This window comes from Pseudomyrmex gracilis, unplaced genomic scaffold (genome assembly GCF_002006095.1).
Source record: "Pseudomyrmex gracilis isolate BER0280 unplaced genomic scaffold, ASM200609v1 scaffold_34, whole genome shotgun sequence".
Taxonomy (NCBI): domain Eukaryota; kingdom Metazoa; phylum Arthropoda; class Insecta; order Hymenoptera; family Formicidae; genus Pseudomyrmex; species Pseudomyrmex gracilis.
The window spans coordinates 709,045-728,290 of record NW_018020618.1 but is presented as its reverse complement, the minus strand read 5'-3'; the positions used below and the strand labels follow the sequence as shown (position 1 = coordinate 728,290).

The following is a 19,246-nucleotide window of genomic DNA, read 5'->3' as shown; positions in this document are numbered from 1 at the left end:
GAGAAAGAAGATTTTTTAATGTAAACTTTATATATAAATTTTACTTCAGAGAAACGATTTTACGAAAGTCATTTATATTGAAATTATTGAGCTCAGTAGTTAAATCTTTTATTCTTGTGTTTCTTTCGACATCGACTGTCTCAAACAACATATTATTTATGACACGTTAGTCCGATCCAATTTATTCTCTTTTTTCGAGAAAACAAAATTTAAATTCTGGTCTTGTATTGTAATTATTCCAAATAGTTACGACAGTTGAAAATTTTCGTATTTTTTCATGATAAAAAAGAATCAAAAGGAAAAATGAGGAATGACTCACTTAGGCGTCAATTTGCATTTTGCCACGTGCAGACACAAACTTACTTTGTAACCACCAAAAAATCCTATTTTTAAGCGAATTCACGTTCAGAATGAATTGCATTCAGAGCTTACGTACAAGTCCAATTTGTGACCTGTCGTGTAGTGATTTTTTTTTCGCTGACACGTGAAGCTGAAACGCGACGCGCAATTTGCCTTGTTGCGCGCACGGATAATCCGATCGACGAAACGGAAGGGAACCGCTTTCGCATTAATAACCACAAAGCCGAATCTCGGTTAAGAAGTTTTGGAGCAAACAGGGCGAACGAATTGTTAATGTCGTGAGACTTTTCTGGATGGGCATGGTCCAATCGATCGAATAATTCTGTTGCAAGATGCCGATTGCAAGGCGAATCATTGCATTTTGATTTTTTGTTTCAACAAAACATTTTGAGACAAAAAAAAACTTCAACAGGCTCAACAGATTTGTCTTGCTGATCATGTAGTAATTAATCTTCTTGCTATTCTAGCAAACATTCTCTTCTGTATATTTTTAATTATATTCTACAAAAAAAACACCATACACATTCACGGTGAAGTTGTACGTGAAAAAGTACTATCAATATTTTATGTTTAAGAGTATTATGAAGTATTTATTTATTTATTATTATTATTTATTTATTTTTTTTTTACAAGAGAATAGCTTTTGATGATTTTATTGGGATAGTTTATAATTCGAAAAAAATTACATAATAAAGATATTCCCGCTATTTTTATTCGATTCGACGTTTAAAAGTTATTTTCAACACGCAAAACGCTCAAGAAAATTATCGTTTCTGACGTGTCGCTGTAATTTTCGTGCTAAAGATGATAGTTTTGTATGTTTGCTAATTTTACACACACGCTGCAGCTAATTCGTACCGGTTCAAGCACCGCGGAGAGGCAAGCATTGTGTTCCCGGCTCACGACGACACGTCACGCTGAGTATTTTTCATCTCAGTCTTTTTTCTTCTCTCCTCTTTACAATAAAGTTAAGTGCCAGAGTTTATCTTGAAGCATTTTGTAACCACTTTTGCATCTTTTCAAGGCGTGTCAAGAGAAAAAAAAAACAAAAAAAAAAGAACGAGATTACACCTTGCATGACTAGTCGTCCGGCAAATGACACTCGTTTCACGCGCGCATTCCTTTCGACGGCGTATCGGAAGGTCTATCGGCAAAATAAAACTTGGAAGAGCCATACTTCTACGCTATAAATAGAACATTATTTTCATACTAGATTTTGATATTAGAAAAATCAATTTCGACGAAAGGTGCGAACAAATGTTTGATTCGTTTGCGTCATGATCGCGACTTTTTAATTCGACCGATTCGAATCCTGTTTTATCTTTTTCAATCGACAAGTAGTATTGCAAGATACCATCGTGATATAGACATAGGCGTGTCTGTGTAAAGATCAGATTATTATCTACCTGTCATTCTGAAAAGGTTTGTTTACTTGTAAACAAATTTTGTCATTTAAAAAATATTTAGTGTCAACCTGATTCTTGCGTAAATTACCACAAGCACGGTACATTGCGGTAGATGGGGCGAGGTCATATAAATCATCGAAAGATTTCGCACAAGTTTAAGCACCTGAGAGGACGTGCGAGATGGTTCAGCGAAGCATAAATTGAGATTTAAAAACAAGCGCGTCGGGAAGTAATATTTATAACGGTTAATCGGAGAGACTGTCAAATATTTATCTCTCTTCGTACGCGTGAAAGATATCGTTCGAAAAATTCCACGCGTTCATGAACGAAATCTAGTCGGGCGGAGCGACGTATAAAGTTGCCGCTATAAAAATTTCTGAGAGTCGTTACAAATGTTCTCCGGTCGTAAATCAACAATTTCTGTTGGGGCGGGAATTCCGGGCGAAACAAGGTCCGTCGCGATGAAGTTCTGCGGTTTATGCCACACGCTCGCGCATACTCGACTCGCACGCGTGTAATCGCGCAAGTGAAGTCGCAAACTTATAAAACGACGAGAATTATGGAAGTTGCGCGTAAGATGATTAATGGCCCGCAGGTGGGTTACTCACCGCCTTGTTGTTGAGATCTGATCGTTCAGCTCGCGCTCAAGTACGTAGACATTGTTCTTTTGCAGGCAACCTCGGCACTCGCAAACTGCACTTCATTCCTTCGACCGTAACACGTCAAAATCATTTATGAAGTTATCGGACCGACGAAGCTATCGCGCAAATTCCACGCGAGGTGAAACGTGCGGTTTAAAAATCGGTAATTGGTTATGTTACGTCCGCAATTTTAGATTAAAACAAGAATTTTATTTGCATTTGTCAAGTCGGAAATTAGAATTTTCTAGGAAATATGTTGTTTTGCATCTTTATAACGTGCATACTCGATGAGGCCGATCTGTTCCGCGATTGCTTCGAGCGTGAAAGTTAAAAGTATCGCCGAGATATAAGTGAAACCGAATCTCTTACCGTGAATAAATCATCGACTAGTGGGTTTCGCGGCTGCTGCGAGAAACAGCGCTTCGGTAAAAGTCCCGTCATTATGCGCGCGACGTTATTGTAATTAGGCTCGCTACTGCGCGTGTTGAGCGCGCTTAGCGTTATACAAGCTAACAAGTCGAATCGCTTGCCAGTCGTTTTTCGATTACGAAGCGGTCTGTCGAACATAAACCGAAAGATTAACGCGAGAACAATGTGTCGCTTTGCGAGCCGCTTGAAAGCGGATAATAATAAAACAAAGTATCATGGAATAGGTTATCTCAAGAACCGCGACCTTAATATTCACGATGGATTTTCTACGATCAATCTCGAATCTTAACGTATTTTTCTTAACCAAAACACAATGTACACTTCCGTATCAAAGAAATTGTGTAATTATCGCGCTATTGTCAAGCTATATTTTCCCTTAAATGCAGGTTTAAAGAGAGTCGACGTTCTCTCCGTCTCAGGGAACTGTCGACAGGTGTTCTCACGGATAAAATAATTACTACACATAGAGTTTGCAGCTCGCTTAGAGTAGACTTTTTTCTATTTAGCGCATATTATTTTTCACTTCTCGAGGGAGAAAGAGAGACGCATATGTGTATGAGAACAATGTTGTCCTTCGTTTCTCAACGGGTGTGTGGTGTGTGCAAAGTCGCAGCAGAACCCCGTTTTTTGCATTACATAAAACTTGGACGGGTGTCAGGCTTATTAAGTATTCGCGCGGTGAACGGTATACAGTCGCACATGTTGCCCGTGAACCTAATGCATTCGACGCCTTTTACCGGAATGTCTCGATTTTATTGATACCGTGTAACGCCCATTAAGGCTCTGCCGTACGCACTCGTGCGTTGAACTTGTCCCTCTTTCGAGAGTCACGACCATAGTTTTTTTTTTTGAATAAAAAAGAATCGGAGGTTCGCGAGTTCTCTTATTAATTATCTCGCGGAGATTCTCCGAAATAGATCTAAAGTTGATATACGCGCGCGCACGTGACGACAGTTCTCGAATTTTTACCAACCACGGAAGTTGTTCGTGCAATTGAATGACAAATAAAATTGAAATTGATGTTACTTCGCGTCTTGATTATTATTTTACGATTGAAAGGAACTATATCGGGAGAGACACATCGATAATAATGTAACAGCGGAAATAAATTTTCACTTTGAGTCGTAATTGCGTATAACTCATTAGCTCATTAGTTCTCGGCACCTATAGTTTCGCTGGATGTCGACGCGACTCTCAGTTACGCTCGCGGTTTTCTTTGTGCCGTGACGCGTTTCCCGCCAAACCGAGAGACGCTCGTCGCGCAACCGTGAAAGTGCCTCCGGGTCTCGCAAGAGGTTGAATCGACACGGAGATCGAAACGTGGATGAGCATCAGCCACCTGAATAGCGGAAGAAACGACGAAATAGAAAGCCGGGAATCGATAAAAAGCTAAAAGACACGCGTGATTTCCTTGTGACGTTATTTCCCCCTTCTTCGAAAATTGCCGGTAAGATGAATGCCGTGTTACTACATATTGAGAATCATCGATTATCGCGTTAATTAAAGCTGCCGGACTTACGTCTTCAACGAGATCCTCGCGGATGTCGTTGTTAGGAGCCTCCTCCACGTTGATACGAATCGCCGACATGCTACGGGGGGGCGTCGATCCTTCACGAAACAACCCCGACAGAGCACACTCTTCCAAATTGCTAACGGAAATCGATGCCTCCTCGATCTTCATCGGTATACTATTTGGGAGCTGGCTCCTTTGTCAAGAAAATCACCACTTCTTCGAGCGTAACGGCTGGTGACTTTCTTATTAATTCACGGATTCCACAAGAAACCCACTAGTGTCGATCACCTTCGAAGAATTTACTCAAATCGATTTTTCGTGCAGGTGCTCCGTGCGTGACTATTATCGGTGTCTAACTCGAAATCCTTCTTACCCTCTTCTCGATAAGGCAAGAGGGAGAGTGATTGTCACGAAGCGCGTGTGTCCCTAGGGAACGTGTTCTTCAAAGATCGAGTCGATTCGGAGCTCGCCGTCCTTTCCTCCTTTCAGGAGCAGAAGACAGTGCCTCGTCGTCAATCGAGACTCCTCCCTCGGACGTGTGCACGCGCAACGCGCGAGTTTTCGCTTGGACTCCTTTTGTAAAAAAAAAAAAAAAAAAAATAATCCTGCACGGACTCACCACCCAGAAGGAAACAACCAGTGTTGGGTACGCTGGTCACTCGTTTCGCATATGTGTACTTATGCCGCGTAGTCGTGTTATCTCTTTAATTAATAAAAGAAGTACCGCGCCGAGCACCGTGATCGTCTCTCTCGCACGCGTGCGACTAGAGCCGCCGCCGCATCTGGCCTTTGGACTGGCTGGTACCAGTCCACCAGATCGGTTTTATACCTTCGTATCTCCCACTCTGGCGAACGTGCGAGCGCGCTCGTGCTCGCTTGCTCGCTCGCTCGCTTGCTCGTTCCGCGGCGCGTCGATTCTACACACGGGCAGTTCCACCACGGCTGAGAGGATCGATCTTTTTTTTCCTTGCTTCCTACCTGAGTGCGTGGCAACGCCAAGAACACATGCGTGAGTCGTCGCGCGGAGAACGCGAAACCCATTCTCCCTAGGGTGCTGCTTCAAGGCGCAAGGACAAACGGGAAGTCGAGGGAAGGGACCGCAAGCTGCGCCCTAGGTCCAATCCGGTTGTATGATATCGGTCGCTTCCATCAATCTCGTTCCTATATCTCGATACAGGAAACTGTTCGGAGACATTTGCGTTATCTCGTTAGTTCGCCGCGCGAGATCGTTTACCGTTAACGATCGCTTAGAGGAAGTGTGGGCTTATCTCTCTCTCTCTCTCTCTCTCTCGAATTCCGTTTCGATTCGATTCCTCGCGTAACCGCGACACACCTTAGGTTTTTCCTCCTGTCTCGGACATATCGTTCACGGAAAAAGGTGCGCGCGGGGAAAGGTAGTCTTATCTCTCGACTTCCGACATGGTGCAGGTTTTGATATCGTGGGTACAACCGCACGATCTATATACCGCGTCGTTCTCCGTCACCGTATAATGACGACGCTTGTTTTCTTCACTGTGCGGACTGTGCTCGAGATGAATGACAATGATAACAATAACGCGCGAATTACGACAGGACGCAATTATCTTCTCTCGTTTCTGTTTTTTAATTGAAATTTTATTAATACGGAACCAACATGAGACAAGGAACTTCAATTCGCCGCACGCATTGTAAGGATCGTTCTTAGGGAAGATGTGAAAAATCGCACCAAGTGAGGTATTAAATGGCCTCACATTATCGTTAAATTAAACATTCATTCTTGCTGTCACGAAGTATCTGTCACGTGCTTTTTAGCGCGTAATGGAATATCCGTCTTTTTATTTTTGCGACGATGTGTCTGCGCTCTTGTACTTCGTAACTCAACATCGTCCTTCGGCCGTGTTTGCCGGTCGCGATCAACGACCGGAAGAAAAGGCTCCTCCTTATCGCGTGCTCTCCGGTTCGTTTTATTTTTATGCCGGTCCACGCAATCTGGACCTCGCGTCGTCTTTTGTCGGCTCGCACGTTGCTTCGTCGTCGAATCGCACGTCATCGCGCGCACGAACGCGCTCGTAATTCCTCTCTGTGTGTGTATGTGTGTGTAAGTAACGCCCTGCAGTGATATCGACGTGACCAAACCGGGCAAGAAGAAATTCCGTCTCTTTTGCGCGAATCTATTTCCTCGATATCGATTTGCGTAGGCAAAGATGCGGTGGGAAGAAGTCGCAATGCTGTAATTTGTTCGCGTATGTAAGTCCGCGCGATAAGCTTCGACAAAAAACGCAATGCAAATGCATTTGAGTCAATATGTTACACGCGCTGTTTTGTAAAACGTCAAAAGTCATGCAAATACTCTTGCAATTTTTACTCGATCGAACTAAATAGAATAAAATGCTAATTTCGCGACTTACCGTTGCGCGATTATTTACCGATATTTCATAACAGTGACGCGGATACTTGACGGTCGCGTGGGAGGCTGTGATTCCCATATAGACAGTTCCGCAATATCGCGATCATACCGTGGCGTAATCGTTCCGTTTATCTCCGGGTGGTTAATAGAGATGACGAAGATTATACCGCAAATATCGTTTTTGTTTTTTTTCTTTTTTTTTTTTTGTTAAGAATTCGAAGGGTATAAATTGACGAAGTGTATAGCTGGAATAAAACCCATCATAAATAACGAACATATTACGCGAAGCAATCTGATGATTGCATGTGACAGTGTGGCTAACGTGACTTCCAAATCGTCGTCTCACGGAACGCGTAACATAGCCAAGACGTAACAAGGTGTCGTTGCGCAACCGTTTGTCGCTCGGAGTATTCATTGGTCCATTTCGTAACCTTGAATTTCACCGGGCATCGAGTTTCATCGGTGCGCGTTCAGCTGATCCGTTCGATCGTTTCTGGGAAGCTCCCTGACGTGTTTCAACCTCGATCGGATCGACTGACTCACGTCGAAGCGCAAGGACGATAAAAGGCATTTACGTGCCTTAATGCGGGTCGCGCAAATTGAGCTTATAATCACTGCGTTTGGATTTTCCGCGCAAATTAAATATTCCGCTCAGGAACCGCGCGCGCATATATAGTATGTTTCAAACAAGGATTAAAACGATCGGCTTCTTTTCTATTTCCCCGACTACTACCTTTCCGGTGTCGTTCAGCTGGCGGTCCACGACGACAGAGATATTCACGAGGTCGTGATCTCGCGGAACGATCTCGATCGTTGGAAGTCAAGTGCACCGTTCCTCCTCGGTCGGCCTCCGTAACTTTCGCGCCAAGGTAAAAAGTTACGTGGCTTTTATACATACAGACGGAGATCTCTCTTTCACACGGCTCCACGTATCACGGACGTCTCGCGAACGTTGTTGTTCAAACAAATCGTGGTGCGTGATCCTTTTCTCTTTTTTTTTTTTGTTTTTTTTTGTTTTTTATCACAAAAGCCCGATATCGGTGATTTGTTAGACCGCGCTCGTTGGCCTTCTTACGTCGACAATTAATTTCGGGTCTTTTTGCAATAAAGAGAAACGGCGCTGCGCGAATATTCTCTAATTGTTGGGCAAGAACGGATGCGAATCAGCCGACTGTAGTTGCAAGATATTGAGAGCGGAATCGTTGATAACATGTTAATTAAGCGCGAATCGCCTTGAATCTTTCGATTTATACACAGAAAAAAAAATAGAGTTGCTTCAATTAAAGTTGACGTCACGGGCTGCCACAAAAATAAATAGTTCATTTAATTGCATATGCGATTAATTTAATGTCTAGATTATTCTTAAAACAACTATCTGCGGTGTGTAGTGCAATATTGATATTACATCAACAGGATATATTTCAATTAAACTGATACTGTTGATTCAACATCTTTTTTTTTTCGTGTATGAATATTTATGGATAACGGTTTTCTTTCCGATATTTCAAGACGATTTTTTGAATGTCTCTCTGAAATAATGGACCGATACCTAGATGTATCAATTATTCGCGTAAACATATCGAAAATGAATTGTATAGAACAATTGCGACTTCGAGATGATTGTTAAAATTACTCTCTACAATAATTGTCTCAGGAGAATAAAGACAGATGTTTTAATTAATTTGAATATCTTGTATTCATACTTTGTGTGCTCGCGAAAGGAATTGCAGTAAACCAGGACGTTCTATGCACTATGACGATTATACGTATATATACTTGCTGTGTAATTAGTCAGTTTTCTGCAGTTGTTTGCTACCTATTTTCTTAAGTATACACCAGAAAAGACAAAGTATCGTACCGCCGTGTCAACGAAGAAGGTACTTGCGTACGAGCCGATTAAAGTTATTAGCCGTATTTCGCAAACGGACATTAATCGTAGCCGGCGAGTCATGAGATCGTCCGTTGCGTTCACTCGCGTCGTCGGAAAAAACGAGTACATCCTCACGTGGCAATTTGTACGGTTTCCATTAACGGCGATTGCATCTCGATTGAAATTTAAATGTGACTGCGTATTGCTGCGCCGCACCTACGCTCATCACGCGATTTTACCGACGTGTCGCATCGATCGCGATTGATTTGCGTGCCGAGGAATTCTATTTTAACACCCTTTACAACGCGATCGTTCCCTGACGGAAAAAAAAAAGTTTTTATTAATTGAATTTTAGATTTTGCATCGATTAAATTTCTCGATGCTAAAACGTTCAACGTGTAGTTAATGGTAGCAATTAAAATCGTTAAATCTTATTGTAATTACCTATCATATTTATGAATGATTGCCATGACTTGCTTAATTTATTTTGTACAAATAATTAATTCATGTTGTCTGCGTTTTTATTTAATTTTAATTGCCGACAAATTGTGAAAAGACAAGTTTTATACATAGCTTGCTATATATTACGACGAGTTATACGCAAAAGAATTAAAGAGAGAGTTTCATTGACGGAAGTCGATCGATCGACCGCACGCCTCCGGGAAGTTTTTCTACTTCGGGCTCTCGGGCTTTGTCTCATGAATCTATCCGGCTGTGGTTTCGGCGGGACAAGGCCGCGCTTTCGACAACTTCCTGATACATGTCGCGGCACCACCGCCGGGAGGAATGCGGCCCTGCGTGCACGCAGGTAAAAACGCACACTTAATAATGGTACATATCGATCTTATTCGATCGCGGGCAAGGTCGAAAGGGATTGGTTACCTCGCACTTCCTCTCTTTCTACGTCACGCGTCGCGTTTTACGTACGTATGCACTTTCGCTGTTTCATTTCAACCGATCTCTCGGTCTTTCCTCCTCGTAGCGTATTATTTTGTCGACCGCCCAGTACGCGCCTCTGTGCGAACCTTCGCTTCGAGAAATTAATTGCACATTCGTTTACCTGTCTCTGTATACCTGCCACTACCTCTCCGCACTCGTCGCTGACTTGCTCAAGAGTCCGCGCAGATCGATCGTTGGATACCTACGTACGCATATACGCGTGTTCCTTTCGAGACGATGAATATGTTTGCGCGAGAATTTTTTCAGACAAGGTTCGGTGAAGATCCTCGTGAGTGAATGTGAAGTATACGTCGCGGTCAACAACGGAAATTGCAGAAACGTCTTTTATTACATCTCCGACTTAATCAATAAAACGTTACAAACTTGCTTCTTCGATCAATATCTCGATTAACTTGACGCATCGTGACATTTATTCACGTCAGTCGGCTCAGATCTGTTTTATTGGCAAATTCTCTCGACGAGATATATTCCGCGACCTGTGCGCGGATTACCGATTCTTTGATTCGTCTGACGGAGTTACGCGCGTGATAAAGTGTGCGCGATAATCGTGGACATGAATATTCAATGGATGACCGTTCGTACCTCCTACCGTCGTCCGTCTGCCGACGCCGGTCTCGCGTACGTACGTTTTCGTAACTGCTGGAGATCGCGGCGGTAGTCGTGTGCGGTTACGACTTGCATGTATGAATAATCAGTCTCGCAAACACTGCCGGCGGCAGCTAGCAAAATGTCCCGCTAACATCCAACCGCGACGCAGCGTAACGAGCCGAGGAAACGCGATCGCAGTCTAGTTAATTTTCCTTCTCGATCGTATATGCAATCGTATAGGTACACGTGTTTACATGTGGTTAGCCTGTGTGTCTGTACAATTACCCAAACTGCCGGTAACCACTAATTGCCGTCTCTAATCATATTTTCGCCGGCGGTGTAGACGGCGACGTTCGTCACGACGACATGCGTGTAACGTACGACACGTGATTGTATTATATACACGCCGCGCAAGAATTCACGCCAACGTACACCGCCATTATGCGATGCCGAACTTTCCCCGTGTCTCGTGCCCGAAGACACAAGACGCGTATGACGAAATGATGGGTGGGTTCGAGCTGCCGCTTGATTCGTTCGTAAAGTGTGAAATCTCCGCGACATTTAGAGACGATGCCTTTGGTTATCAGGTGCGAATCACCGCGCCGAAGAAAAATCGATGACCTTTTAATGAAAAAGGAACAGAACCGCGATTGTAAAGAACGAAGATCTATTAGTTATATATGCGCATTGCAAAGTCAAATGAGATAAATAGATAAAGAAATAATTTATTGTCATATATAAAAATTAATTTAACACATTATCCAACAATACATGTAAGGTAACAATATGTGCGTTACGTAAATATCACTAAAATGATTTCGAGGAATGCGTGACATCGCATGCGGACAGACGACGGTCTCTTTCGCGATGTCACTGGGATCCCGTCATCGCGCCATTCTACGTTTAAATAGCTTTAATGCTACACGTTACGGTGTTACACACAAGTTCTTATGTCATATATCGTTCAAGAATCCCAGTCTGACTTCCCGATTAGCATGGCGCCGTGTCGGTGCTTATTGAACGTGTATCTTCATAATAATATACACAAAATTAAAGAACCGTCGAATTCGCAGATAAAAAGCAACCACAAGTTCCGGGATCGTGTGTACTTATTTGGTCTGTTCGAAGGTCGAACACGGATCTACCTATTCTACGATAACAGATTTATCTTCTAACGGTCTATAAAGCCGAAATTGAACGCGGAACTTTACGATACCGTCGATTAACAGGCTGAACGAGCGCGTCGTCGAACAACACACAGCGCGAACGTGTAGAGAACCCTTCATCAACTCTCCGCGCTCAGGTTCGTGAATAGGTTCCGTGAGAGAAACGGAGCCCGCGAACCCGGACACACGGCTCCCTCGTTCGCGCGGATTACGTTATTGCTCCCGATCCGATCACGATCCGTTTATCTCATCGACCCAGAACCGTAGTGTATCCGCGCCCGTGAAACACAGACACGATACATTGTATGTCGGTTTCTTGATTAATTCCCGATTGAATTGCAGCAATCTACGTGCGGTAACAAACTCGTATTTACAATTATTTTCTTCGAAAGTATTCTCTTACAGTATTATTTTCTCTCGAAAAGCAAATTTGCAACTGAGAACATCTTTAGTCTCGAAGATTCTTCACGAAAAAAAAAAAAATAAACAAATAGTTAATCGCGACGGATATACACATCAGGAAACGTATCAGAGAGGAGACTTTCCCGAAAGTAAATACACATAACGTTTAATTAACTCCACCGTGATAATTGAGTATGCCGCGTGTGCGAGTCTCCTCTACCATTCGCGGAATTGAAATTACCATTGCTGACTTTACATATATGTTTTATTCGTTTGATCTCTGTATGGAATGTGAGCGAGGTTGTTATACCTCAGATCCAAGACGAGAAAATACAAGCTGTTACAATGCAATATCGAGAAATTAGAATCGATAGTACAAGAAAGCAGTAAAATACCGTAACACACTTGATCAAATCGCACAAGCAACGTGGCTTCCCATTAAAGTTTCGTGCGCTATCATAATTACACTGCAACGTGATGAACTGCACTGTATGATTGATATTACGTTAAGTTTAATTGATGTAAAGTCGATAAAGGAAATTTATACGTTCAGAGCTACGCGGGGCTGATAGATTATATCGTGCGTCTGAACGCATGAAGAAGCAGGAAGCAAATTGCGATGCGATTATTTATGTCGCGAGTTAATTAATGCGCAACAGAGAGAAAATAAATACGGCGATTTCGATAAAAATTTTTTACGCTCAAGATTCGTCATAGACGATTTGTAATCTTTACACTTTGACTACCGTGTAATTCTGTTGTATTTAACCGCCAATGCTGTGGGTAAATGTTCTCGAGGTCGATATGTTCGGTTTGATAATGCGACTAATGAATGTTGCGACCGGTATTTCGCATACTTTTGCAGTATCCGGGTTATAAAACTCCTGTCGGTCCCGGTATCGCTCTGTAAATCTCATAATTTCTCCCGTCGTTTTGATCGGCACTTTAAACCGGCGTTTTACTCTCTAGAACGCATGCGCCGCGTAACACGTGCAACCCACATCCGGGCCATGAATCAAAATCCCCTTAACGATTTTTTGCAACGCGCACGTCGCTCGCTTTAAGAAGTATTTCAGGAATACTCGGTTGGCATCTTGCAACGAATTTACGACTATCGCGCGCGCGGAACACTTTCACACTCGCAGAACCCCGTGGAACGCGGACAGATATCTCTCCCGCGTTAGCGCGGGAATATTCGCGATTCTTGCGTGCGATGTACAAGGAAAAACTCCAGTACCTGGCTATTCAATTGAGATAAGCGGGTGTGTATTCGCGGATTCGAAGAAGTCGTTCGTTCGTCGCTCGTCGCTCTCGCCCCCGTGCCCATTATTTCGCCGCGACGTCACCGGAAAATTACACGTTTCAAATATCACGCAAGATCCTCGAACTCATTTCGAGTCTAACAGTATTAAGTACACAAGTTCCAACAGCTGTTCCAGCTGTCTAGAATGCGCGTTACGTCAGCGTTGAGGAAAAATTTACGGATATAACGTAAAAAGGCGTCATCGCGCAGCATCTCCGCGCGTTACGTAATTACAAGAGTCGCAGTAAATTTACGAATATATGACGTTTACTTCCCTCGGGATACGCGCATTATACGACTTCATGCAATTATTTTTGCCTGTGTGTCTCATTTGCATTCCGCGCGTCTTTTCTTTTCGCGCGCCCGCAGGTAAGCGCGTAATTTTTCTCGTTGGTTGGTCGTCAAGACGAGGAAGGAAGGAGGTGATAGAGTTGTGCAAGCCGCCTGGCGAGAAAATTTTTACTTCTCCTACGTGTCGCAAAGCGCGTGGACGATTTGTACCGCTTAGGTAAGTCGAAAAGAAAGTGGACATCGGAAGGAGACGCTCCTTTGTCTGTATGTATGCGCGCACGTGACTTAACGTCGGCGTTAACTCTTCACGTGCTCGCGAGGAAGTTATTGCACAATCATACTCAGACTCCGGTAGCCGCGCGTGGTTTCTCCGCCAACGAAGCTTGAGAGGAAGGTGGAAACTCGTCGAGAAAAAAAAGCCGGAAAATAAGAGAGAGACACGATAATAAGAAAAACGCGAGAATGCAAAATCGCGTTTCAATCGTACGATGTTTGTCTCGATAAGACAAGATAAAATATCCGATAAAGCACATTTCTCAAGTTTTTTTCTATGTTTTTAATTATATATATAATAATAATAAAAATAATAACAACTTTTACCATTATAGTATAAATTCACCTTTGACCTCAGATAATTGAGTTTTTCACCTTTAAAGTTGCGGCCGTCTTCTCGGGCCTGTAATGCGATATATATGCGATTGTTTCTCTTATCATTCTAAAAACGTTTCGTAAACACAATTCGACACGGTTGTGAAGCCGGTTTTTAACGGCCGATTACGATAAATAGCATGTATATATAATTAAAAGCGCGGTGCGTCGCGCGTGCGTCACAATAAGTAAACGTTACGACCTGTATTCTATATATCTTGTAAGAGTTCGACGTTGCTGTTTTTATAAATTACGACTCTGCCGCGGCAGAGTATAACTCAGAGAAACGTTCCGACCTTCAGTAGCGAATTATAATTACGCGATTTTCGTGAGTAACGACCGCTGTCGAAGTCGCGATGCAATTAAAGTTCTGCGGGACGCGATTCGCGTTCGAGTTTCGCGGATGATAAAAGACTAGAAGAAGCAAAAGCGCTCTCAGCTTCTTCCCGAGCCTTCGCAAGTCGATGATTAACGAGTTCGTTCGAGCACACGTGTCTCCAAGCAGACGTCACCGGAGAGAAAACGCATTTCGGTCTCAAAACAGCTGCTCGTAAGACTCGAATATTTCTCGATCGTTCGCAGCGATTGCAGTTAAAGTTGCGTCTGATCCACAATGACTCGGCGGCATTTCTTACTATAAAGAAATACGCTGCGCGTATATACGGTCGACGAATCGCATCGTGAATCCGACGCTAAAGATAAATCGGGTCGTAACCTTGAAGTTTTGACGCGGTATGATTGTGTACACCTTTGTAAAGAGCGAACAGGTGCGCGATTATGACTACGAGATTCGTAAGAGATAATTGGGAAATATTCAATTTTTTATAACGTATGTTTTACGCAGGAGAGAAGATTAATATTCGAACGCAAAGAGCGGATTATATATCTTCTCGGTCAATGTACTATTACGTGAAACGTCGAACTTCGTTCCAAAGTTCGGGATCAACGTTCAACTTTTTAATTTCATGAGTTTGATATTATACACACGATATTGATAAAATCTTGTAAAGGTGTGCGAGACTATAATTCTCCATAAAGTATTTGGTCGCAAAGTCAACGATCTTTAACCAAGGTCAGTCATGATAGACTCACTCTTTCCAAGCTGATCTATCCGGTTCCTGGTTATAAACTTATATATAATGCAATACCGTTAACACCACGCTTTTGCGAACAACAGGCGACGGTCTCTCGAACGAGAAACAGAGATTGTGGTTTTTTATTTTTTTTTGTGGGAATTTCGGGGGATTTCCATATGACGACAACCGGTATGCAAGAATGCTGATGCTGAAAGCGCAGCTCAAGTTCACGGTTAAAGTCCTGCAGTAAAAAAGGACCAAAGTAAGATTATTACATGGTTTGATGAAGAATAAAACATTCTATTTCTTCTGAATTCTTTAGTGTGTGACAAACGCTGGGGAAAGACCGCGATTGAAACTAAATTCGTTTTTAAAACAATCTTGTTATCTTATTTTGTATTTTTTTTTTTTTTTTTTTTTTTTTTTTGAGAAATAGTTTGAATGTAAAAAACTAGTTTGGGAATTTTGTGTGAACTAGCTGTGTGATAATTCTCAGAATTAATATTTGCACAACGTGGCAACTGTGAACAATTTTTATTTTTATTTTTAAATTTTTCAAATTAGTTTTTAAAAATGATATTTTACGTAATACTCTTAATCCTTTGAGAAGTGAGCTTAATCCTTAGCTGTATCTTTGAATTATATAACTATACGTTTGATTTTATTGCATTTTATAATGTAATGTGAATATAGCGTTGGAAATTCTCTGTCTATTCTCGGTAACTTATGCGCCAAGTACTTTGAGTTATTATGTCAACTTATGTGATTACAGCGTTTTCTCGAAAAAAAAAATCGCAAATTGTGAGTCATGTATAAACGCGCAGTCGAACGCCGCGCGGCGCCGCTTTTCTTCCGTATATACAATTGCAAGACGGGACTTTGCAAGACGTCGTTCACACGACCTATTCCCTGGCGCTCACGCGACGTCGTGATTGTCATTTTCACTCTTCATCAGTTGTTGTTTCTAGCATTTCTTTAAAACACATGATCGTAACAATATTATCTCGCGAATTATATTATTCCAAGAAAGTATATTATTTTATATCATTATAAATAAAATAATTAAATTATTGTATTTTTAAATAATTAATTATATTATTATTTTTTTAAAAAGTAATATGTACTGTTTAACATTTATATATTAATATTTATTTGTATTTTTTTATTTTTATCGTTTCCTCGTTCTTATAACTTGTTTGCACGTTAATCTTTATTCACGCGATCTACTGCAAAACAATCACTCTTTTTCGAGAGAGAATACAAGCAATTTTTACTGCAGTTTTATATCACGTGTTTTGACGGCTGTCGGGAATCAAAAATTGAGAAACCGTATTGCACCGGTGCGCGTAAATCACTTTAACACTCCGTGACATTGTTCCACCTGTTGGATTCCGCGCATAGCGCAGCTCGTCCCGTAAAAACTTCCCACGTTAGTTATTGCAGTTTTTGCAACGCGACGTCGAGATCCTCAATTTCTTTTTCTCTTATATGTGAATACGTTCGTATGTGTGTGCACGAAAGTAGATACGTACAATGATATGCCATGTACGTGCTACGAAGAAATTAGAATAAGAGAGAGAGAGAAAAAAAGGAAAAGGGGAAAGCGTTCTTTTTGCGAGCGCATCATCTTCATGGCGATAGTTCTTAACGCGAGGAATAAAAAACGGTGAAGTGAATTCGCCGGTTCTTTCGCTTGGAAATAAATGCGCCGGAGATAGTCTCATATATCGCGTCGTCGTAACACGAGTAGCAAAATGAGATGAGCGCGCGCGCGCGATCAGTTAATTGGCCGATCTTTAATTGGCAATTTCGCAATTTGTCTGCAACTCGTCTGGATTCTCAGCGCTTAATATTTACACTCGCCAACCACAAAGGTCGAATTCCGATACTTGGACACGTCGCTGCAAAAGTGCAATTCGAAATGCACGCCGGATCGCGTGCGATTTGTCGAGCCACGATACGAAAACATGCAAAACTCTCGTATGGGCGCGATTGCAACATTGTGCCGAAGATCGAGAGAAAGGAAGAGCCACGTTGCAATCGGTCCTCCTCCGTCTCGCGATACTCGCCTCGTATCGCGAGTTTGCCACGTGCTATGAATTCCGCGCGCGTCATACCGATGTTATGTCGCCGCGGAAGACACTATTGTTGTAACACCTACACGCGCGCGCTCGATTGTTTTACGAGGCAATACGAAGGAATAATGCGCATCGCGAATATTTTGAGACTCGTGAAACAAATCGACCCTTTCGACTTAACCTCGCCGCGATTTGTTTTGTTTGAAACGTCTTTAATGAACGTTGCAAAATTTTGTTATGAAACTGGTGAAATAACTTCATAAATAGGTTGAGCTGAAAACGTTCGCGGATCAAAAGTTCGTTGTGTGTCTTTTTACATAGATTTTGTAATGCAGGAAGTGTTACAGTATTTTATTATATAATTTCGCTGATGACGTTAATTTAGAGAGTGTGCTCTGGATTCGTCAGTTTCTATCGTAAGAGAGACGTCAGGCTCGTCTGACATATTGCAACACGTATACGGGTTTAATATGCATCTAATTAAAAATCGAGCGAACGTATCATCTAGTAACTTTTTTTTACGCGCTTATGGCGCATAAATTTATTACATGACATTTTGATGACATACCAATGTCACTTTTTATGATAGAAAAGAAGGCAAGATTGTGAGAGAAATCCTAGAATTGCACGTTCGGATACATTTTAGTATGCACCTGAGAGTAAAGTTCGGTCGGCTATATAGTGCATTTTTATTAAATATGCATATCGTTGCGGTGACTGTACATATACATCACATTGATCACGTACACATCCGGATTTAAATTTTTTTTTTTTTTTTTTTTTTCTTACCACCGGCTGTGCTCGGTCTGACAGTCGTAAAGGAAGTTCTTATTTAGAATTTGCCGCATCATCGACCGTTGTGTGCTTTATAAGGCACTCGAGATTTCTATGCTCGAGACCGCGTCGTTCGAAATAAAAAGAAAGGAAATTTCTCGTCTGTTAGCTCGATCAGAAGGGACAATTACAAAGCCGACCGAAAAGAATCCGATTATGCGACAAAGATAACTTGAAAAAAAAAAAACTCCAAAAGAGCATCATTCTCAAGAAACATATGGAGAACAGTTCCGCGAAATTCTTTTTTGCGATCTTCCGCGAGTTCTTTGACCCGATCGTTCCGTGAGAAAAAGAACTCTTACACGTGTCGGTTTTCTCGGGGAGAAGTTCCGTTTGTGAAATTCGAGTCTCGTCGTTTCTCTCCTGTTTTGCTCTGTTCCTGCTTCCTTAAATGCAAATCGTCGCATATTTCGAGCGAACAATCGTTATTTATGATCGTCGCGCAAAAGGTGAACGAGCGCACGAAATGTTTAACTGTATGCGTAGAAATCTTTAATTTTTCTCTTTTTTTCTCATCTTTTTTTTACTCGCGACTACAGTGTTTTTTCTGCTCAAGTGCGATTGCGGCGAGATGTGGTTTTTGTAAGCACGAGTTTTTATCTCGCTAATATAAAAAATAGATGACGAAACGCGTTAATTATTGACACTAGGACTAACGAGTTTGTCAAAGTGACAATTTTCAAATTTCTTGCTTTAATTGAAGAAGAATGATTTGTTGAATTAAATGTTGTTCTTGTTCAATCATAACTTTTATTTTACATAAACATAAAAAAGCACATTTATTGTCTTTCTTAAATATCCGTCAAATTCACGGATGTGGTAAAACTATATATTCAACATCGGTAGTTCTATTGTTAATAAGTAATAAGTGAGGTAGACAGCTCTAAAAATTATGAAGAAAGGAAACGAAGAGATTGGCAGTACAGAGCAAACACGGTTGTTAGTGTGTATCGTTGCAGTTTGTTACAAGATGAAAAAGACTTAAACTAAAGGTCGAAAACGTTTTATACTTGTGATCTTGTGATAAACTGCATTTGCAACGATACACACCAACAACCGTGTTTGCTCCATACTGCCAATCTCTTCGTTTCCTTTCTCCTATTGTTAAGTTTCATCGTGTGTGTTTTTGACTAAATTAAAAAATCTGAACCGAAAGTCGTGTCATGCGTGACTTTTTATACGATCAGTATTTTCGAACAAATCGATATACACAGTTTGTCCGGAAAGTTCCCGGACTACGTGAATTAAAAATCGAAAATGAAAGATATGGTTTATTAAACAAGTTTACACTTCAA

General features: G+C 41.7%; 2 protein-coding genes across 3 annotated transcripts in view; one reads left to right on the top strand and one right to left on the bottom strand.

The window, feature by feature from the left end:
* Window positions 1–19,246, top strand: part of LOC109852717 (nuclear migration protein nudC) — a 78,821-nt gene that overhangs the window by 13,846 nt on the left and 45,729 nt on the right. The window lies entirely within an intron of this gene.
* LOC109852719 overlaps window positions 1–19,246 on the bottom strand; it is a 53,814-nt gene that overhangs the window by 12,298 nt on the left and 22,270 nt on the right. Inside the window, exon 1 of one of the 2 annotated variants that reach the window (XM_020424148.1) lies at window positions 4,356–5,129. The exons of the other annotated variant lie outside the window; for it this stretch is intronic. Coding sequence (XP_020279737.1) covers window positions 4,356–4,517 — 162 coding nt within the window. The 5' untranslated portion in view covers window positions 4,518–5,129. Of the gene's footprint in view, window positions 1–4,355; window positions 5,130–19,246 lie in introns of those variants that run through there. 2 annotated transcript variants of the gene reach the window in all.